The following is a 23998-nucleotide window of genomic DNA, read 5'->3' on the forward strand; positions in this document are numbered from 1 at the left end:
TAGGCCTTATTGAGGTCCGTGAAATCTACGCACATCCTCCATTTTCCATTGGCCTTTTTAACCATGACCACGTTTGCCAACCAATTGAGGTAGTACATTTCTCGAATGAAATCTTTCTCAAGCAATTTTCGAACTTCCTCGGTAATGGCTTTGTTCTGCTCTTGAGTGAATATTCGTTTCTTCTGCCGGATTGGGGAAAATGAGGGTGTTACATTCAACCTGTGAACTATAATTGAGGGGTCGATTCCTGGCATGTCCTCGTGACTCCAGGCGAACACGTCTTGATTGTCCCTTAGGAATGCCGTGAGCTCTTGGCGTACCGGCCAACTTGCCAGTGTACCCACTCTAGTCATCCGTTTTGGCCTTGAGTCATCAAGGATCACTTCTTCCAATTCTTCAAACGGCTCTGCTACTGTCCGTTGTTCTCCTATGCACATTGTTTGCTGATGATCGTCCATCTCTTACATAGCAATGTAGTATTCTCGCGCTACCACCTGATTCCTGTGCAGTTCTCCTATTCCATAATCTATAGGGAATTTGATCATTAAATGGTAGGTTGAAGTTACAGCCTTCCATGAGTTGAGGTGGGTCATCCGAGGATGGCATTGTAAGCGGACGAGCGGTCGACCACTAGGAATGTTACGTTCTTCGTGATTTGCTGGGGGTAATCACCTATCGTTACTGACAACGTGACGATGCCAATAGGGAACACTCTCGTTCCTTCGAAACCAATGAGAGAGGCATTTACTGGGACCAGCTGTTCTCTATCAATTCTCATATGCTAAAAAGCCGGGTAATACAGGATGTCTCTTGAACTGTCGTTGTCGACTAGAACCCGGTGCATGTTGTAGTCTCCTAACCGTAGGCTGACAACAAGCGCGTTGTCATGTGGGTGGTGCAGCCTTCGAGCATCTTCTTCTGAGAATCCAATGACGGGGTTGTCGATTCCTGCCATCTTGGGTACGCCGCCCGTAAGTTGGACGTTCTGGATTGTTCTCAAGTAGGTCTTTCGGGCTTTTTTGGATGACCCAAAAGTTGCTGTGCCCCCTACGATCATCCTTATGTCTCTAATGGGCGGCCTTGGGCGCTTATTCTCCCGTCGCAGGGCTTGTTCTTGGGGTGGATTCGTTCTTTCCTTGCTAACGAACCTCTGTAGCTTCCCCTGTCTTATAAGAGCCTCTATTTGCTGTTTCAGATCGTAGCAGTCAGTTGTATCGTGCCTATGGTCTCGATGGAAGCAGCAGTACTTGTCCCGTGGCCTCTTACTGGGATCTCCCTTCAGCTTGCTGGGGAACATCAGGGTTCCTTCGTCTTTGATCTGCATTAAGACCTGATCTATTGGGGCAGTTAATGGGGTGAAGTTAGTGAACCTCCCAGTGGGGGGTTTGGAGCGTCTATCATCCCGTCATTCTTCAGTTCTAGCCATCTTTCGCCCCTTATCCTGTCATATGTCCTTTTATCTTTCCCTCTTTCTGGGCTTCTCCTCATGGGCCAGTAGTGCGTCTTCTGCGTTTATATATTTGGTGGCCCTGTATAGCACATCTGACATGGTCTTTGGATCGTTCTTGTATAGAGAAAATAGGAACTTACCCTTCCGTAACCCATTAGTGAACGCTGCCATGAGTATTTTGTCGTCTGCTTCATCGATTAAGAGTGCCTCCTTGTTGAACTGAGTTATATAGGGCCTCAGCGTCTCATCCTCCCGCTACTTTATGTTTATCAGACACGTCGTAGACTTTTTATACCTGTGTCTCCTGATGAAGTGCGATGCGAATTGGGCGCTTAGCTCCTTGAAGGAACTGATGGAGTTGGGTGTCAGCCTGTTGAACCATATCCTTGCGGGGCCCTTTAGCATGGTGGGGAGGCCTTACACATAATCTCGTTTAGTATCCCCTAGAGGTGCATCAGGGTCTTGAAAGACTCCAAGTGATCCAAAGGGTCCTTGTTTCCATCATAGTTCTCCACCTGCGGCATTCGAAACTTCGGAGGTAGGGGAAAGGAATTGACAGATGCGGTAAAGGGTGAATCGCTTTGGTGGACCAAGTCGTTGAGATCACTGGAGACTCTTCCCTTGAGTGCGCTCATCATGCATTCCATTCGTTCTTTCATCATTTGCATCTCCTTGACGATGTGGGGTGGGGTTGTATCGACGAGGACTGGCCGACTCACATCTGGTCTATTCGGAGCGTTGCTACCCTCCGGTCCCTCCTGGTTCCTGTGATCAGCACTGGCACCTTCTTGATCTTCCTCTTAGTTGCCCATTGTTGCGTTTTTCTATCACAGCTGTTCTTCTAGGGTTTGGTTTTGTCTAGTGAGGCATTCCACGGCCGCGGTTAGGGTCTGCACTTGTCTCTCGAAAGCGGTCGGGCGTGGCTCATCTCCCTGAATGTTATTGGTGGTGGTCGCCATCGAGCGAGTAAGAACCATGAAACTCTTAGTCCGGGAAGCATTTGTTATGGCTTATAAGTCTCGCGCTTTTCCCATAGACGGCGCCAACTGATGATGCCGTAAATATCACCAGTGAGTTACACGATCTTTGCACGCTCATAACGATACCTACACAGCAAAGAGAGAAGACCTAATAGAGAGCACCGGTGTGGTGCCGACCGAATACCCTTTGAAGGTCAAGTTAGAACTATTCTCACAACTCTAGAGTGCTAAAGAAGGGTAAATTATGCATACCTTGATTTGTGAGGGTATTGAGGTTTTTATAGTAGTAGAAGGTTGACATCTCTTCCTTGGTGTAGAAGTCTTTTCCTTATAGGAATCCTCTTGAATAGTCCCAAATGTGATGGACAATACATTCCCTTATAGAGAAGATTTTCATCAATGCGCGTATCTTCCGGAATCCTCTTTGCGCTAGGATTCCATTTACCTTGGGATTCTATGGTGGTTAAGTGTGTGTCGCAAGTATTTCCCTTCTAGGGTTTCTGGCCGCCCTGTGGGTATTTAACCCATTCCTGTTGCATCTATTTATGCAGGATCTGTCCATAACAGGCCTCTGCACAAGTTGGGCTCGCCCTTTATCGACCCACAGACATGGATCCGCCAGGCCCATTTCATGGAGATCCGTCAACCTAGATTTTTACCTTCTTCAAAAGTTATAGTAATTTTAGCATTTTTATTTAAAAAAATATTATTTTTTATGTATTAACTAATAGATGTTTAATTAATACTCTTACAAGTAATGATACATCCTAATTGCTTATTGAATAGTATCTTGTCCTTTTTACATATGGGGGCCTTAATGCAATTGCCACAAGCGGATCAAAAGCCCATCACTTCAGACTCCGCCTCGTTCCCAAGGTATATCAGGTTGGCTAGTTTATATTTGTTTTCAATGTCATCTTTATGTCCAATCTTATCAAAAGTTGTTAACCCCTCTCTAACAACATTGTTTTGTCTCATTGTACAATTTTTAATCCCAAAAAGCTTCTTGTTTTTTTTTTTAAAAGAAAATTTAAGATTTTATCTCTTTCACTCTCTTGTTTTCTTCACCGCCTCCCTCTTTTCTTCTTTTCTAATTTTCTGCCAACCGGATCTTTGCCACGGTGAGGATGTCACGACAGATGAAGAAAAGGTGTTCACATAGCCATCCTTTCAATAAATCTAAGACTATAACTTTTCCCACAACTTGATGAAGTGATTAACTGTAAATGATAAAAAGTCACTTTTACATGAACTCACCACTTTTTTTTAACCACTTGCAGTCAACCACTTCAATAAGTCGTGGAAGAAGTAGGGTTGTAAATGAACCAAAGTCATTCACAAACAGCTTAGGCTTAACTCAATTAAAAAAAAAAAAAAACCGTTCATGTTTATTTATTTTTATACAAGCCAAGCTTGAGCCTTAGTTATTAGCTAGTTTAATAAATGAGTTGAGCCCAAAAAGGGGGAAAAATGTTAATAAACAAGCTTGTGGACATTTGGACTTGATACAAAATAAGTTGAGCCTAGCTCAAACTTTAAATTTTTTGACAAGCTAGAATTCAAACATGTTTGTGTTTTAGGCTCATTCATGCTCTTTCATATTTGTTAATTAATACAAAAGCTAGTTCATGTTTGTTTATTTATAAACAAGCCAAATTTGAGCTTTAGTTTTTGGCTTGTTTAATAAACAAGCTAAGCCCAAAAAAATAAATTGTTCATGAACAAACACAATACAAAATAGGCTGAACCTAGACTCGTTTATTTTACCCTTAAGTGATTTGATTCTCCCAATTTACCAAAATTTAGGAATGCTTAATTGGGAACGAAGGGGAAAAATAGGTCTTTTATGGTATTTCTTAATCCTAGAAAATTAACACTTCTGTTGGTTTTGAAATTCAGACGGTTCAAAAAACCGAAAAGTGGAGAGGTAAGGTTTTTGTAGTTACATCAAGGTAATCTAGTCTTAATTGTATATAAATAAATTAACCAGGACATATTATGGAACCTCTAGAACTGAGATTCTAGCCCTGCTAGCAGCGAAATTCTAACAACTTTTCAAGTCCTGCCAATAGCGAACGAAATTCTAACTACTTTTTACAAAACAAAGAGGTGATTGGTGGAAGTGGAACATAAAGTTAAATGGTAAGATTGGAGTAAATATTTTCCGAAAGGTATTGTTTCAAAGAAATTAATACAAAACTCAATTAAAGCCAATAGAAGCATTAATTTTCATTGATTCAACTTGTTATTTTGTTCTCACTCAGCTCCCTAAACAGGATTTGGCTTGTATCCTGTGGCCACTTCCATTGGATACGTTAAGATTCGAATATGTGTCCAATTTTGGACACGTGTCTATATCCTAGCGTGTCCAAATTTCATGGCTTTTTAAAGTATTTTTCAAGAAATCCAAATTTTAGAGCTCTTGAGACTTCATTTAGAAAATATATCTATAAAATGATTTTGTTTTATTATATTTTTTTAGAGTTTTATTTAGAAATTAACTTGAACAACCTTTTTGATAACAAATTTTAAAGCAAAGCCTTAGGAAGCTTTTTGGAAAACATTTTGTTAAACAATTTAATAAAAGCCTTTTAAAAAAGCTTTTTTTAGAGAGTTCCTTCGCATCAAGCCTTTTATTTTTTGGTGAGATTGTGTTTGTGATGATAACTAAAAAGCATAACTAAAAAGCTAGCATATCAACACTTCCACCCGTGAGAAATCATTCAAGGATTACAAAAGTTCAAAATATATATATATATGGAAAGGAGATAAAAGCCACACATTCATCTACTCTGTAACATTAGTTCAATATCCATATAGCTATATGCATATGAATATCAAGATCAAAGGACTTAAATAAATAAATCATAGGTGCGTATATCTCAATATCAAGATCTAGATATTTAAACACAGATTATGAATATATAAACTAAAAGTATACAAAGATCAATATAGATAAATTTATTCACAAAAAGCATAGATCCACACCTTGGTTAAAACTCTATACCCATGGATCTATCAATATATGATTGTGTACATCAAGGTGTATGTGAGAATATAGGCATATATGGAAGCAATAATATAAGAGCATAGTTAATACATTAATCAAAGCTTAGAAGCTTAGAGATAACATACTTCTCAACAAAAAAAAAAAAAAAAAAAAAGCATACATAAAGTAAAGAAAAATATGAAATTTCTTTACTTATAAATGGAAAACTAGACTAATAAAGCAATAAAAGGGGGTAAGAGTCTTACTTTAGGGGTGATTAGAAGGCTAAAGAGGCCTTAATTTAGTGCTGGAAATTTTAGGAAAAGAGGATTGGATATCTTAGGAAAAAAGATGATAGGTAAAGATTGATGATCAAATAAATGGGGAATGGGGGAAATATTTAAAGGGAAATGGGTTGGCCATTAGGCTCAACCCTACCTTGAGCCAGGCATATGGCAGGGCTGGGCTGGGTCTGCTGGCCATCTTATTTTTCTACAAGCGTCTAGGCCTTTTCGGTCCCCATTTTCTACTCTTTCGGATCTTATTTTTGAGCAGCTGTTTGGAGGTCTTCTAGAACTTGGATTTTTGTGTTCATGCAATCCTTAAAAAGTTCTTGCAGTCCACTTTCTAAAGGTTCCAGCCTTATTCAATTTAGAGCAGCGGTCACGAAGATTAATCCAGTTGGAAGAAGGGTGTTTCAGCGTAGAAATTTGCAAAGCCGATTTTTGCCTATATTGTGCATGCGATATCTCTCAATCCAAAAACGATATTGTCAAGCCATTTTTTCTTTGACATACATAATTGATCCTAATTCAATGATATTCTGGATTTTTGCATAAATTATGGCTGAAACAAAATTGTCGTTTGTGTGAAGACGCCCCCAAAAACAACTTTTGGTCCCCCCCCCCCCCCCCAAAAAAAAAAGTGCCATTGGAAGGATTTTGATGCCTATTTTGTAAATATGTTTGTTTTATTGTCCCGATACTCTGATCTAGCAAGTTGGAGGCTTCGGAAAATGGTGATAAAATCATGATTTTGCATAAAGCTTCCACTTTTATTTATTTTTTTATTTATTCTTTTAATTTAAGTGGGGTTTTTGCCATCCATGCTAAATTGAAGTTAACCATGAGACATTTTCAATGACTCCTCACTTGAACCAATTTGTGGAATTTGTGGTCGTTTGATTATAATTTAATCGAGATTAAACTATAATCAAACATTACAAAAATGGTTGTTTTTTGTTATTAAAGATTCAATGTTTTCATAATATCTTTCTCATTTCAACTACAATCTGGGCCTGTGAACTATCATTTTAAAGAGAATTTCATGATCTTTAACATGATCACAAATTTATTACAATTGGATTGTTGAAATTTTGGTCAAATCTTGACTAAACCTCGATTAGGGTTGGTCAAATTTAGTTAAAATAAGTCAAATGGTTTGAAATGATGATTAGGTTAAAGTAAACTGGAATTTGGTGGTTAGATGAGTGTGGAGCTAATTTTAATGTCGAACAACTTAGTTAATTAAAATGAGGAAATTTTGGGATTTTGGGCTTTCAAACCATTGAAATAATTTATCCAACAACTAATTGGGAAAAATCAATTTATTTCATGTAATATTCCTTATTTTTCCATGTTAGATTTTTTTTTTTTTTTTGGGATTTCAAAGCTCAAATTTACATTTTGGCATGGAAATCGAGGTCAAACAAAATACAATATCAACATCTCCTAGTTTCTATTTCTTCAACCTTCTCCTCTAGCTCTCTCCCAATATTGATTCCCCTCTCTCACTACTTGTGTCTTCAGTGATTCACTTTTCACCACAATGCAAAGATGACTCCAACGAGACATGGGAAGGCTGTTACAGCTTTGGTAAAAAATTTTCCCAACCAACACGCATTAATCAAATGCAACAGTGACATACGATACTAAGAGATTAGTGTCATATCAGTCCTTGCAACAATGCGATTTGGGGATCTCTAATGTGACCTTTGCCATGACAGATGAGCTAGATTTTGGTGTGGTACTAGTGGCATGGTGGTTTGTGTCTCAGATTCACTAGATCTTGGGTTCTTTTCTGTCAAGTTGAAATTTGTGGGCATATGGATAGGTTTTTTCTGGTGGCTTGGGTACTAGGTAGTGGGGTTTTGTCGAGGGGCAACTATAGTGGTTTTTGGTGATGGTTGGGATGAAATTGGTGTTGTGTTGTGATGTAGTATAGGGGTTTGTGGTGGTGGCAAGGTGGTTGAGGGTGGTGACGGCAGTTGGGATTTTGTTTGTGGTGTTTTTTGTTTGGCTTGAAAATTTGAGTTTGCATATGGGTGGGTTTATGGGTTGGTGATGGTGTTGTGCCTTTAGAGTAGAGATTAGAGTGAAAGAGATGATTTGACAAAAATATTAGTAAAATATTAGATGAAGAAATAGTATTTGAATAAAATAGACAATAGAATAAATAATCTAATGTTGGTGTTTTTGAAAAGTGGTTATGCAAAATAGAAAAAACAAGTTCTTATACTAAAATAAATTGAAATTTTTGCACATATAGATGCGAATATTTTACTTTCTCTAGAGCTACATGAGTTGTTTCCAATAGTACTTGATAAATAAAAAGGGGGAAAATGGGCATTTGGCCTTAATTTACAAACTATGCGGCAGAATACCTTTGTTTTGAAACTATTTAGCAAAATGCCTATGTTTTTGAAACTCGATTTTAACAAAATAGAGTTATAAGTGAAACTCGACATTAGCTATGCATATTTTGCCACTTAAATGTTTTTGAAAATTTAAGTGAAACTTCCACTTAAAAATATACATATAACTCAATTTTGTTAAAATCAAGTTTAAAAAACAAGGGCATTTTGCTAAGTAGTTTCAGAATAGGAGGATTTTGCTATATAGTTTGTAAATTAGGGGCAAATGCCCATTTACCCCATAAAAAGATCACTAGTTTTTTAGTTTTGGCTATGACATCCATTGTATATTTACTTAATTACCAACTTCACTAATATATTTGAAGTTTGGATTTACTTTTTAAACATTATAGAATTTATTTATTTAATTTTATACAAACTGTGATTAACAATACCATAAAATATTTATGAAAACGTCTAAAATCAAGGAAATACAACCTTAAATTATAATCTTCAAAAATTACATAATAATAATTAATAGGCTAAACCCATGTTTTGTTCTACCACACCAATGGAGAAATATGATCTGATGGTATGAATATAGATGTAAACATAAAAGTATAGAACATAAGAGTATAGCCTTCTCACAAGATAGTTTGACTCTTCACTCACCAACGAGGAGAGCCTCCTTAATTAAGCTTTCAAAGTTCTTATATGATGATCCTTCAAAATCAGTTGCTTCCATTGCTTTCTTCTTCCATTCCCTAGCTTTTTGCCTCATGGCATGTCCTTTTTCCCCTTCCATCATTTCCTTAACAAGTGCTTCAATCTCATGACACTTAACATCCTCGCTAACCTCCACACCAATCTCCCAAGTGGTACAAGCATACCGACAATTTGTTTGTTGCTCGGCAAAGAAAGGCCAACAAATAATAGGCACGCCAGCAGATACACTTTCTAATGTAGAATTCCAACCACAATGTGTTAGGAAAACCCCTATGGATGGGTGTGCTAGCACTTTATCTTGGGGGCACCAACTTGTTAGCAATCCCCTATCCTTAGTCTCCTCAAAAAATTCTTCAGGCAAGATTGCTGAATCTCCCATTACCACATCAGGCCTAACTATCCACAAAAATGTGTGCTTGCTATTCGCAAGACCCCATGCAAACTCTTTCAAGTGTTGGTCTGACATCACAGTTATGCTTCCATAATTTACATACACAACTGAATTGGGTTCCCTTTTATCAAGCCATTGGAGACATTTGGAGTCTTCTTTCCATAGGCTTGAACCTTGAGACATAAAATGGCTCTTAGGTACATGCCGACCTAGTAAGTGAAGTGGGCCTATATTGTAAACATGAGGGAATTTGGCTAAAAGTACTTCTAGGACTTCATGTTCAAACTCCTCGAATGTATTGAAGATGATCGCGGAAGAATTTAAGCAATTTTGTACTTCTGATCCCATAAAATCAAACATTGTTTCAGTAATGTCAGTGGTTCTAATAAAGGTAGGGAGGTCCTTGAGCCGGATGTTTTTCATTCCCGGGATCCAATTTATTGGTTTGTCAAGTGTTCCATCATCTTTGAAGCTTTCATCTGTAACAAAATTAATATAAAATAGTAAGTCTAGAATCAAAACTATCATCATAAATTGTTGATGCAATAAGTTGTTAACAATTAATAATAAAATGGTGTCAATAGTAAGTCTGTATGAAAATCAATAATCACTTCTCAACTCAGCAATATTGAAAATGTTTTTTAAGTAATATTGAAAAATATAGTTTATAGCATTACTCTAGATAGGGACGAATCCACGCTTGGACCAAGGGAGGCCAACCCATAGCCCAATGCCAAACCATCCTCCCCATTTCAATATTTTAATTTTTGTTAATAATACATATTTAAAATTTGTCATCATCCTCCCTTGACCCCTTCGCCCCTACACCAAACCCTCCCTCTCTTTTACATTTTTTTTTCCAAATTTATATTGTATATATAGTAAATGTTTTACATTTGTTGTAATGATCCAATGAAAGCACTAGCTATGTCTGTACTTATACTCCAAAATGACTAGTTAAGTTGCAATTGGCGCTTCTCATAATCATTTATAAACCTAAAATCCACCTAGTAAATATCTAATGTGGGACTCTATATGCGCCCACACAACACACACATGGTGTTATACCATGTTTGTTCTGATATATATATATATATATAAAATTTGTAATGACTTGAAAAGAGCACTAGTCACTTCTTTGTTTACACCCCAAAAGGACTATTTAAGTTACGATTAGGAATCTTCGTAATCACTTATAAACCTAAGATCCACTTAGTATTCGTTTGGATACACGTTGCGTTTATTGCATCTGGCGTTTCCTGCGTTTTCCCTTTTTTTTTTTTTTTTTTTTTTGCTGCAGCACGTGTTTTAGGGGGACAAATGGCTACTGTTCATGAACAGTAGCCATATATTTCTGACTTTTTAGGCACTTTTCATCAGTTTGTGGGTCTCGTGCACTGTTCACAGGACCCACAATCTTCATTTTTCAGCAACTTTTTCATTAAAAATGGGTCCCATGGCACTATTTACACATTTAAAAATTATTTTGCTACAGTGTTTTCAGTTTTCAGTTTTAGCAAAATAAGTTTTATCCAAACATACCCTTAGTATACACTTGATGTGGAACTCAGTGCATGCCTATACAACTCACGCTTAAACAATCAAATCCAATCAAATACGCATAATTTGAGGTATCGCACTTTTCATCTTAAAAAATAAATTTGTCCAAATAAGTTTTAAAAAAATGTTATAGTCTAATGTGTGGCCATCCTCTAAATAAAAAATTTTTTAACGTAAAACATTTATAAAAATCGTTTTCCATCTTTTAGTATTTGTAAAGAAGATTCTCTTTCTTAATCGATTGAAAATTATAAGGTTTGTATTTTTTTTTTTTATGATTTCTTTTTGAATTATATCAAAAGGTTTGTAAGAATTAAAATATCATTTACTTATAGAGTAATTGTACTTATAATTACTCATTCTGTTTTTACCACAAAAAAAAAAAGCATTTTCAATAATAAATATTGTCAAAACTAAGTTTCATAATCCAAATTACTATTTGATTTTTTACTTCAAAAGGAAAATTATTCTGAATTTAGTATATATAAACAATTATAGATTGTTTTTGCGATTAAAAAAAAAAAACTAATTTTATTAGGACAAATGATTGATTTAAAATGTCTTGAGAAACAATTATTTTATGTCTATTTTTTTATTTGCATTTTTCTAATATTGAATGGAATAAAATTATGATCACAAAACAAAGTTGGAAATTACAAGTCCCATTCTCATAATATAAATGATGGCTAGGAAAGTTAGGAATTGTGATCCCTTAAGAAATTATTCTGATTTATAAGCTACAGGTCTACACAACAAAGTATCTCTCTCCCATTCCTTAAACTTTGATAAAACAGAATATGGTCTTAGGTTTCATTACGATGAGAATAGATTTATCTAATTATTATTATTATTATTATTATTTTGGAGAATCATCTTAAGGAAAAAATTGGCTTTTGCCCCTTTCAAAAAAACAATCCAGTATTTTGCCCTATTTCCCAAATTAATTAGGGAAATGCCCATTTTTTGAAATTCGATTTTCTTAAAATCGAGTTAAACCCTATAGTGATGTTTTTAAGGATCCTATAGTGACGTTTTAAGGACCTATAGTGGCGTTTTGTAATCCGATTTCCATGAAGTCAAGTTATAGGTAAAAAAAAGAAAAACAATTACATGTAATTTGACTTCATAGAGATCGGATTACAAAACGCCACTATAGGTCCTTAAAACGCCACTATGGGACTCTAGAATTTTTTTATTTATTTTTTTTTAACTCGATTTTGAGAAAATCGAGTTTCAAAAGATGTGCATTTCTCTAATTAGTTTGGGAAGTGGGACAAAATGCTAGATTTTTTTTTTGAAAGGGGCATTTGCCCATTTTCTCCATCATCTTAATTTAGTTAATGCTTATGAAAGGATTCAAATTATTGATCAGCGATTAGCTACACAGAGTTTCATAACCGTATATACAATTCCTTACTCTCATTAATTAGACCAAAACTAGATTTCTTGTATAAAATTTCCCTGCAATTACTATATTTAACGGCTACGTCTCGCTTTTCTTTGATTTCTCTAGCAGATCATTGCATAACCTTTTTTCCCCCCTTATAATCCACATTCGCCAGGAAATATTAAACCAAATGCGATATGATGACAATGACAATCAACAATTAAAGGTAACTTTATATATTCAAGTAAATAAAGAAAAAAAAAGTAATTTTATACATTATTTATCCTATGAACAAAAGAAAATCTATCATGTATCCCACAGGAGTTAGATCTCACATGTATTTGATACATGTATGTATCCACCCTCTAATATGGTGTGAGTATCCGATACATCATACATGTACGTATCAACTCTCTTAAATTGGGTGGGACCCACCCCATATGAGAGGGTAGATCAAGACCGGAGTATAAAAAAAAAAAATCCAAATTGACATCCATATAGTATTAAAAAATTATTAATACTCAAAATCGTTGTTTCTAAATACATTAAGATGCAATCAATTACCAACAAAGACAAACAAAAACAAAATAATGTCTTTTTTTAACACTAGGTTGTCTAGGAATTTTTTATTTTTTATTTTGTTGAAGTCAGAGCATTCACATTAATGGTGTTAAAAATTTTAGCTTTTAGCATCTCAAAAAGTTACTTTATTTATTTTACCACCTCATTTTACAATACACCCAATATCAAATGTTTTTTTATTTTATATTTTTTATTTATAACTTCAGTTAAAATAATACAAACAATTCATTAAAATAATAAAGGAAGCGAGAGAATTTGAGTTTTTAATTGAAGGAAAAGATATAATCTTAATAAAATATTGTATTTTATTTTTAACAACTTGCTACAGTTAACTGGTATTTATACCAATTTACTGTAGTTGTAAAAAATTTAGCTTTAACTTCTCCAATAACACATAATTTTTTGGTTCTTTGGTGGTAAAATAGTTTTTTTTTTTTTTTTTTTTTTTTTTTTTTTTTTTTTTGTGGCTAAAATACAATCACCATTGTGAATATCTTTATTGTTTTTGATAAGTTTTTTGGTTAGATAGTTGCTATTTGGGTGAGGTTAGTTAAACTTGTTGTGGAGAAAGGGGATCTAAGGTTTTGAAAGGGCCTAACTACAAAAATAAAAAATATTGTAACTAAAAAAAAAAAAATTTGGAACCAGGGTGACCCCTACCGGTCTGTCCCTGCGGGTAGATACACAATTTTTTATACATGTAATACCACTTCCTAGGCAGAGATTGCTTTTGTAAAATAGACATGTTATTATTTCTAATTTTGCGGACTTGACTTTGAAGTAACAAGTAGTGAAGTTATTTTGCAAAAAAAAAAAAATTGTGAGAAGTATTTACTATCCATACTGGGTCCGTTTGGATTAAACTTACTATTGCTGAAACTGAAAACTGAAAACTGAAAACACTGTAGCAAAATAATTTTTAAATGTGTGAATACTGTCGTGGGAGCCATGAACAGTGAGTGAACAGTGCATAAACAGTGCATGAACATTGTTTTTTTCTCCTGTGCAGTAAAATCATTGTTCATGCACAGAAAAAAAAATAAAAAAAAAAATAAAAAAAAAAGACTAAAAACGTTGTTGCAAAACGTAGATGCAAGATTAAGTTGAATCCAAACAGGTACACTATAGGACAAATTACTCTGACTCTTTGACAAGAGTAAATATCTCTCTTATAGAACAGTACACCAGTCTGACTCTTTGATGTATCTTACACATTTATGAGACCCCATGTTATTTAATTATTGAAACGATTAAAAAAAAAAAAGGAAAAAACAGACCTCATGTTATTATGAAATGAGCATTCCATAAGGCAATTTTATAAGATAATTTTTCCCCTTATAAAAGAAGTTGCGTTCATGAAATATAGCAATCCACTAAAAAAAATCATGAATTTGTTTGATTTTGTTGTAGGAAGTGGAGTTTTAGTTGTAGGGTTTTGTTGTAGAACTTTTGGGATTATAAAGAACTTTAATTATAATATACAAAGTGCTAAATGCAGATTTTTTTTTTTCAAAAATTAGAATTAAATCGGAAAAGGTTATAATTTTATATAATGACCGTGGATAATTTGGATAATTCACCTTTTACTTTTATTTTTAACTCCAAACAAAATCTTATAAAAATATAATAAAAATTTATTATTAATTAATTATGGGAAAATATTGGTTGAGATGTCAGTCTCATTTGGCTATTGCGAACTCACCAATATTTTCCAGGTTTAAAATTTTTAATTAAAGTCTTATGAACAACTTCAGGCTGGATGGCTACTTATTTTGCACTTGACAAAGAGAGTAAATGAAACTTATGAACAGGGGGACTTAGTAAATACTCATTTAGCTATTTAAAGATTAGAGTGGTAAGTGATAGATATACTCAGTAATTACCATCTGAGTTACAGTTCAATTAATAAAGTTGTTTATAGTCATCTGATCAGTACCATTGGTGTGGTTAGAAAAATATGAATTTAATCTTTAACAGTTATTCTAACAAAAACAGAATATTGTTCAAAGTACCTTTGAATGGAAGAATGCCTCTTTTGATGAGTTCAGTGAAGTTGAGATATCCCATGTAGCCACAAGCTGAGGCAGTCCAAAACTGAACCTCCGGGATGCCTAATTCTTCTCCAGCTTTAATAGCAAAACTCATGATGCCATCAGAAACTATGCAAGTAACCAAAGGCACTTCAGAGGATGAGTTGAGCTTAAGCACTAGCTCTTTGAAAGGGACCAAACAGTTCTTTCTGGTGGCATCCATTAAGCTTGGAACATGTTGAGTTGCATCACGGTCCGATGGTGGCAACCCATCTGGTATTGTTTCAAACTGGAAATCAGGTAGCCCCTTCATGTATTCAAGTCCTTTGGATCGGATTAAGCGTCTGTGGTTGAACTCAGTATTGACAAAGGTTATATGGAAGCCCCTTGAGTGAAGGAGCTTGGCTAATCGCATCATGGGTGATACATGTCCTTGTGCTGGGAATGGAACACATACTGCATGGGGCTTTGTAGCTCGAACTGAACCCATATCACTTGCAAGTAAAAGGTTTTTTTATTTTTTTATTTTTTTTTTTATGGAATCAAATTTAAAGGGCTTGTGGTGATACCTTTAGGCTCTATGCCATTTTATAGGACATATGTGTAGCATTAGGCTTTATTAGCCTATAGATATTTTTAGTAAACTCATTTGCGGAGAAAATTGTTCGCTGTCACGTGAGAGATAGTATAATTACTCCTTTCGAATTTGTTTGTTCTCTATTGTATTTTGAGATATCTTAAAATTGTCCTGTTTTTAAAATTAAAAGTAATTAATTTACTAATGTTCTTATTATGCCTCTACTTTATTTCCAAAATTATTTTTGGTAAATTTATTTAAGGTTAGTTTTGGAAACTTATACATTTTACACAACAAACAAAATAATAAATTATATTTCCTTAAAAAATTGAATTTTTAAAACAAAACAAACATATTGGAACGAGAGTATTAGGCCCTATTTGGTACATGTGTTTGAACACATGTTTTCAGTTTTTAAACAATATTACACGTATTTTTACACATTTTTTCATCCATATGTATTTTAAAAAAAATTAAAAATTATTATTTAAACCCATGTTAATTTTTCAAAATACTAAATAGTCAACGGAAGCATACCTCCTTAAATGTCTTATTATCATATGCAATTATTGCAATGTCACCAGTTGGCCCGGTCTGAAAGCTGGTTCAATCAATTAAAATAAGGCACTGTCGCTGTGTATCATCAATGTGTAAGACAGAACGTGAAAGAGATTTCAAAAAAGAACTCCACAGCTTTGGAAAGTGTGAAATTGTTATTCCCCCGATGTGAGGAGGCAAATTGTTTTTATTAGGTGAAAACTTCTACTTCTATTTCTATTTTTACTGCTAACTATATAAAAAGTGTTAATTAACACTTTTTACAAAACTTTGGTTTAACCGTATGGCAAAAGCTGTTTTTATCCATTTATTTTATTATTTAGTTTATTTTTCTTATTATTTATGAGTTTTATTATACTTTTTGATATTATTTATAGATCGCAGTTTATTATTTTAATTAACTTTTATATTTATCTACTGTACTTTATTTATTTTTTTTTTTTGTGATTTCAAATATTGTGATATCTATACTCTATATAAAAAAGGAGAGTTGTGGTGCTTGTTTCACAAAACGACTTCTCAAGTGACTTCTCAAGGGTTAAAACGGCAAGCCCAGCAAAAAGAAGTTTGAAGCCCAGCAGATTCCTTGGAACTCTAAAAACATCAACATTTGATTGAAATTACTTAATTGCCCCTACCTTCATTTGTGAGCTAAATAAAGATGGGCCCCTTTTTAGCCTTTTTTTGTCATGTTTATAGTGCTGGCTGCCAGACATGTACAGGTACTTTGACGTTTTTATCCTTTAAAACCTCAAATCAGAAGAGTGAAAAAGCGTGGATAGTTTCGTCATTTTCGCAATACCTTTCCTATCTTATCTCTTTGCTTGAGGTGTTTGACACCCAACTACCTTACTAATAGACACAAAGGGAAGCAACACGGATCTTGTGTTGGATCTCAAGCTCAAAACCTTGATATTGAATTCGAGCTTAGCTTGACTAATAAATCAAACTAAGCCTATTAGTTAAATTAAGCTCTAAGCTTTTAGACTTTTTGACAAGCTAAAGCTCAAACATATATGTGTTTTAGGCTTATTCATGCTTGTTTATATTTGTTTATTTATAAATAAGTCAAGTTTGAGCCTTAGTTTTAGGCTTGTTTAATAAACAGTCAAGCTAAAAAAATGTTCATGAACAAGCTCAATACAAAAAAAAAAAGCTAAACTTAGACTCGTTTATGGGCTTTGTAATAAGTTTGATATGAGCTTGATAAATAAACTTGTAATTTACTAAGACTATATAATTAATTAGGAGTTAGAATCACTAGCCCAAACTATATAGGCTTGATATAAGCTTGATAATATATTTGTGTTAGATCTCAAACTCAAAAACTTGATATGAACTCAAGCTCAACTTGACTAATGAATCAAGCAGCTCAAACATTATTTGTAGACTTGGTTTGAAATCAAGCTAAGCCTGAACATTTTATTTTTGTTGTAAAGTTGGCTAAAATATTCACTATTCGATAAAGATCAACTTGTTTACAACTATAGGAAGAAGTTGTGGCTAAAGTTGTGTCCCGAGACTTATTGGCCATTCTTTTGTGTGGCACTTTGAACTTGTTCGTATAGCCCAAGAATAAAATGGTGTCATTCAATACTTAATGGTCATTTTAAAGAGAGAGAATGAGCTCTATTAGTAGAATGCCTTGTAGAGAATTAACCCGAATTCTCAACCTGTGAGAAACAAAAAAAATAGAGAAAACACACATCAAAGAAAAACAATCACACGCACAAGACAATATTTACGTGGTTCGGGAATTTGCCTATGTCCACGGAGTTGCAGGTATTTAATTATTATCAGGGAAAAAATACAAAAGTGCGGCTACAGTTTTTCCTCTCTATCTAAAAAAACACGACAACCACACAAATCCTAATCACAAAATTACGTTTTCTACATCCTGCGCACGATTGTCCGTGAGTGCTCCAGCTTGGGTTGACATTCACTCCATGGACTAAGCCTCAGAAAATCTCCTATTAAAAACCACGCAACATTATTCGAGTCGAGTCAGGTCATCAAACTAGATCAAACAAAACTAGGCTCCACAAAGCCCAACATGCCTTCCAATCAAATCCTTTCACAAACTTTACATTTTTGGTAATTCTGTATGAGGACCATCTATACAAACAAGGCCCCCCCCCCCCCCCCCCCCCCTCATTTTGATTGTTTGTTTGTTTGATTTTTTTTATTTATTTATTTTTTCCAGTGTAAATCAAAAGGGTGATTTTTTAACTTCAATGAAAATGCCATAGATGAATGGGTAAACTTCAATCACAACCAAAATTCTGCAAAAACTACACAGGCTCTTCTGGAAGTTTAGAAAAAATCGACGCATTTTTTAACAGGCAGGGACCACTTTTTGAAGTAATAACTCCAGGTCTTTCAATCTGCATGGACGGTGCAAAACCTATATATGTGTAAGATGCCAGGCAATATAAAATAAAAAAATCAGAATTGCAAGCATTTATAGAGGAACTGGCAACCATACCTCAAATTACTCAAATCTGGATAGATGGCTATTGCATCTTTAAAATCCTACATTAAAATATTAAATCAAAAAATAATTCAGTACTCTCATGTAGCAACTATTGGCAATCAATTGCCAACATATGTAAAAAATTGTCAATAATTTTCTGTGTTTAAGAAAGAAAGAGGGAAAGGCTTGACCTGTTCAGCTGTTGAAGATGTGTAGCTAATCACACATGACATCCCTGCTCTTGTTGCAGCCTACAAATTTAGTTTTCTTTAGGATTCATCATGGTTGAAAAGGTTTGATTCAATGTGTACGCCAAATAAGAGGAAAAATGTGGAACAATAACTCAAATTTGTGGTAAATCAATGGAACGAATAGAATACCTACCCTATTAACATAAGAATCCAAGAAAATTTTTAACAATTCTCTCAAAACTCCTCGTTTTTAAGCATGTACAGTAACTGATTATTACAAATCACAATACCTGTAGTCCAATAACGCTATCCTCCACTACCAAACAATCTCTTGGTGACACGCCCATCCTCTGCAAGGAATATCATTTTATAGTCCTGATCGTAATATATGTATTCAAGTAATAGAGAGCGCAATGTTTAATATTACATTGGAAGCTGTCAGATAAATTGATTACCTTGAAATTTTGCAAACATGGAGAATATACGAAGATAATGTTAACGGTAGATTTGTCAATATTTGCATCCAATTAAAAAATATTGAGTGGTGTAACATTGCTTACACTAAGTGTAACTTGAATCCAACCCTTAATAAAATAGGTCATAATTGTCAAATTATGAAATTCTCCTCTCCCTATTAGTTGACTCTTACAAAAATCATTAATATTTCTTATAATTTCAAAAAAAAAAAAAAAATGAGAAAAACTTTTATTGCCTAAAATAGACTGAAACATAAATATCAAGAGCAAAAGCAATTGATTTGAGTTATAAAACTGTCCTTTGGGAAAAATCAACCGTTGGTCAACAGTTTGTATACGAAGAGAGAGGGGCAAAGAAGTTATCATTAGGAGAGTTTTTTGTAATGAAATTTTTTTGGGAATGGTTTGTTGAATATGTATACATAAGTTCCAAAAAAACCTTTTCTGCCCTATTTTGCTTGTTTTTTGTTGGCCACGGAAAATAATTTCAGTTGACTTGTGTTTTCAGCTATACCAATTACCAAATACCAAAAAAATGTAGTGTGTTTTTACAAAACCAATCAGACTAAACCTTTGGTTTGAAAATTTAACCACTTGATATTAATTTTGAAATGTTCTTATTTACTACCATTCTACCATATGCAAATCATGTAATTTAATCCTTATCCTTTAATTCCTATTAAAAAAAAAAATCCTTATCCTTCAACGAAATTTGCCAACAGAAGATTTCATTATGCACAATTTTTTTTTTTTTGAGAAGAGCATTATTCACAAACCTAATATCTAAGATCGAAGTTATATATATATATATATATATATTTATATATATAATACAAGATAGAAACTCTCTTCTGAAGACTTGAACCTCAACCCTTACCCCCACATCCTATAAGCACTTATATTTGTGCAATGACCACCACACTAAAGATGTGTGGCGGTAAAATAGTAACAGAATATTTGCTTTTTATAATGAATCACACCCTCAAAATTCCTTATAAGTTATAATATCTTCTACCTTAAATCCACCCATACCAAACATGGTGATTTGGCTATACATGGACGAGCTTAAATAACTTAAAATATCTCTTTAGTTCATGAGCAGCTGAGGAAAAATCACATCTAATCTCTGAACACCTTGTTCAATTTCTTATAGATATTGAAGATGCTACTATCGGAGACACTATTTTATGAAAACTCAATGCAATTTTTTTTTTCTTCCTTTTTGTCCATGATTTTTTCTTAACCACAAAATGACATTTTTGTTGCTTCCAAATTGCACTGAGCATCCGAGTCAAGAATAAAAACAAGAATGGATGGATTCATTGAATCACGGGTCTCTATTTTTTTTGGCTCTTTGCTTTTTGTACGCATTAGATTCCAGCTTCTTGCATCAAACAAAAAATCATTAATTTCAGAATTCTGCATCTCCATCGTTTAGTTCTTGACTTTTGGCCAAAATGGGAAATTAACCCTGATTTTCAAACATTATAATTAGTAGGTTACGTTTTCAAACTATAATTTTTACTAGCATCTCGAGGCTAAGAGACTCGATTTTGGACTATAAATCGAGTCTTTGAGGGTCAGTTTTTATGTTTTGATCGGGTCTGAGTTGGCACTTTTTCCACATGGTGTTCACTTGTAAATCGAGTCTCTAAGACTCGATTTACATCTATATTACATTTACAATAAAAAGAAAAGATTTTGGCCTTTACACTTTACGCCTTTACACCTTAACAACAAAGAAAACCATGCCAACAACAATTCTAAAAATATGTGTTCATCAGAGAGAGAAAAAAAAAAAAAAAAAAAAAAAAACGAAAAAAAGAAACATGGGTTGTAGTGAGAGAGGCCTGGGTCTCGTGCGGCCTGGTCTCGGTCAGCTTGAGCTTAAATCTCCATTTCTTCTTCTTCTCTCTCTCTTTCTTTCTTTTTTTCTTTCTTTCCGCGTTTTTGCTATTTCTACATTTTGGGTCTTCAGAGTATGAATGTTTGTAATTTTTATTTTTGGGTTAGAAATCAAGTCTTAGAGACTCGATTTCCAGGTAGACGCCACGTGGAAAATATACCACATCAGATGTGATCAACCCACACTCGATTTATAGGCCCTAAATCGAGTCTCTTAGACTCGAGATGCTAGTAAAAAATATAGTTTGAAAACGTAGCCTACTAATTATAATATTTGAAAATCAAGGTTAATTACCCTGAAATGCCTTGACTTTTGTACTGAAACAAATTTATGACTACTCTCTATTGTGTAGGGTCTGCCCTAGGCCTAGGCCACTTAGGCCCCTAATTTTTTTTAATACCTCCAATATATATATATATATATATATTGGAAGTATTAAAAAAAAGTAGTTTACATTTTTTTTCCCACTATTAAGAATGTCCAAAGAATTGAGTATTGCAAAAGATAAAACAAATTTAAATACATAAGTCTTACAAATAGATGTAACACTAATCACAAGTAATTCAAATAGGATAATATTAAAAATACTATAAATTTTACTATATAACCTCCATAATTTGATGTGATAATGAATATAATTGGTGGACTTCAACAACCTATTAAATGCATTTTTGAATGATTTTTTTTTTTTTTTTTTGGGTGTGATTGATGATATACCTTTATAAGTCTCATGTTGTAAAGTTAATAATATCCCTACCATCTTTGTAAGCCTCATGTCACTAATCACATTTGCTGTTACTTTAATTTGTAATTTTTTTGTAGTAAAATTTATTATAACTTTAGCATTCCCCCCCCCCCCCCCCCAAAAAAAAGAAATTCATATTAAAAAGTAAAAATAATGGATTTAAAAAAATTATTATATAAAACACTTGTTAAATTTTATTTAAGTGATAAAATAAAGGCCCCATTTGAAGATTTTGCCTTAGGCCTCCAAATCGTTCGGGCCAGCCCTACTTTTGTGCTATAATTTAGGACCACACCCTTTTACCAAGAGTAAGTTTCAAAGCTCAAAAAATTACACACATTTTCACCAAAATGCTTTGCATTTATGTTTATAGTGGGATCCAAATGAGTTGAAAATGTGGGCACGTGTAAAAAATTTTGTGATTTTTTTTTGTGTAGTTAATAGAACTCGCATGAAAAAAGTTATTGAAAAAGTTAACAAATGTCCTTGATTATGAAATATTTTTAGAAACTTTTTATGAGAAAAGTGAAAAATAATTGACTTTCTTGATACATTTTTCTATTTCCCATGAAAATGGTGTCTAAATTTTCCTAAAATTTTCAATTAAAAATTTTCCAAAGGGCACCTGTTAATAGGACTCAAAGTTTGTAGAATCATTTATCACTAGTTATTGGCTTTTAAACTCATTGACTTAAGCTTTTGGGTTAAATACGTGGTGTCCATATATGCTATACTAATTACTCAATTGCAAAGTCACTTGAGGTGTTTGTAGACAACTAAATTTCTAAGTTTAGAATAAATCAAACAACTAAAATAGTTTCACAAATGTGAATTTGTATTGATGAATGTGTGGTACAATTCTCTGAAATTACAAAAGAGTGATCCTCTGATTCGATCTCCTTGCAAGACTTATTGATTGGAATTGTGGTAATGTGATTTTGACTCAAACACAAAATATCCTTCAATTTGGTTGAGGAATGGATTGAAGATCTTTGAAAGGAATTACAATGAATCTCTGGCTATGAGCTTGTTAGAAATTCTTTGTTCTTCACGTTCTTAGTGTTCTTCATGTTCTTCGTGTGTTCTTCTTCTTTAAAGGTTTGTGGTGGAAGTTCTTCGGTGCTTTAGAGGCTTGAATCTGTAGAGTTTCGTTGATTTATGGTTTGTTAAGATTTCTGGAGGCTTTTGAGCTTGATTCCAGCAAACTTTAGGATCTAGGCAGATGGTTTGGATGATTCTGCTTCGAATGTTCTTCGATTTTAAGGTTGAAGTTCTTGAAGGCTTTGAGGCTTGATTCCTGCAGAGCTTCTGTACTTCTAAGTGCTTTTGAATCTTCTCTAATGCTACTTGTTCTCTAGATGGCTTCGTCCCCTTTGAAATGCCTTAGGAAGATTTCTATTTATAGGAGTTTGGGGGTGGGTGAGTGATAAGTGTAATTTTTACATGATTTTTATTATCCTATTATTTATTAAAATTGCTAGTTTTCCTTTATTTCTTTTGATTTGATTTGATTTTTATTTATATTTATCTATTCATTTGTGCTTTGAAGGAATGAGAAGATGTCAGATTAATCTACAAGGGCTTTACATGCAAAGTGGGGCTAGGCCAATTGAATCAAGTCAACTTACATCTAGCCAGGCATGAATTCAAGAGAAGACCAACCCAATTAAATTCAAGTCCAATTGGAGCAAGGAATCAAAGGAAATTTGCACCAAATTCAAGTTCAATTCGGATTAGGATTCCAGCCTACACATCAGTTAGTATTTTCAGCATAACTTTGGGCTCAGATGTCCAATCGAGATGATTCAAGTTGTGCTGGAAAGTTAATTTAAAGGGCTACAACTTTGTAGCTTACCAAAAGTCTAAATTCTGAAGTTAAATGGGCCAAAATATTCGGTTAAGTGAAGCCTAAAAATCTGGGATTTTCTCCAAACGGGAATAGGATTCCTTGACCTATTTAAAGGCTCTTTAGGGAAAAAAGAAAGAGGGGAAACCTAAGAGGAAAAGGGGGCGCCCCATAGAAAAATTTTCTTATGGGAGTCTTTCTGAAGAGGAGGATCTGAGGAAAAGGGTGAGAGCTTCATGTTGATCAATCAGTTCAGATGAAAGATATAAGTTTTATTTGTTTTCTTTTCAATTTGATTATGAACTAATTTTTTTTCCTAGAGCGTTGATGTAGTCTAGCAATGAACACACAATATATATTCTGAGTTATTTTATTTTTAATATTTCCATGATTGAGTGTTTAATTCTTATTCTTAATGCTTAATATTTCTTTTTACGAATTATTGATTGATCAATTGAATGACAATGAGACCGAGAGGTGATTTGTTATTTTAGTTCTA

The 23998-nt window shown here is 33.9% G+C and overlaps 1 protein-coding gene and 2 long non-coding RNA genes across 7 annotated transcripts in view; 1 reads left to right on the forward strand and 2 right to left on the reverse strand.

The window, feature by feature from the left end:
* LOC126732400 (linamarin synthase 2-like) overlaps positions 1-23998 on the reverse strand; it is an 83606-nt gene that overhangs the window by 32973 nt on the left and 26635 nt on the right. The window contains exons 2-3 of one of the 5 annotated variants that reach the window (XM_050435230.1): positions 14710-14797; positions 8908-9647 (exon numbers count right to left, since the gene is read on the reverse strand). The exons of 2 other annotated variants lie outside the window; for them this stretch is intronic. In XM_050435230.1, the coding sequence (XP_050291187.1) occupies positions 8908-9647; positions 14710-14797 (828 nt within the window). The remainder of the gene's footprint in view (positions 1-8907; positions 9648-14709; positions 14798-23998) is intronic. 2 more of the 5 variants (XM_050435231.1, XM_050435235.1) reach the window with 2 other exon arrangements.
* The window catches only part of LOC126732403 (uncharacterized), an 87329-nt gene continuing 78120 nt past the window's right edge, over positions 14790-23998 (forward strand). Inside the window, exon 1 of the long non-coding RNA XR_007659467.1 lies at positions 14790-15027. This is a non-coding gene — a long non-coding RNA (uncharacterized LOC126732403). The remainder of the gene's footprint in view (positions 15028-23998) is intronic.
* LOC126732402 (uncharacterized) lies at positions 18073-18978 on the reverse strand. Its single transcript, XR_007659466.1, has 5 exons — positions 18954-18978; positions 18817-18876; positions 18527-18586; positions 18348-18394; positions 18073-18246 (listed from the first exon to the last, which is right to left on the reverse strand). It is a non-coding gene; the product is annotated as an uncharacterized LOC126732402 (long non-coding RNA).

Source organism: Quercus robur, chromosome 6, assembly GCF_932294415.1.
Source record: "Quercus robur chromosome 6, dhQueRobu3.1, whole genome shotgun sequence".
NCBI lineage: Eukaryota > Viridiplantae > Streptophyta > Magnoliopsida > Fagales > Fagaceae > Quercus > Quercus robur.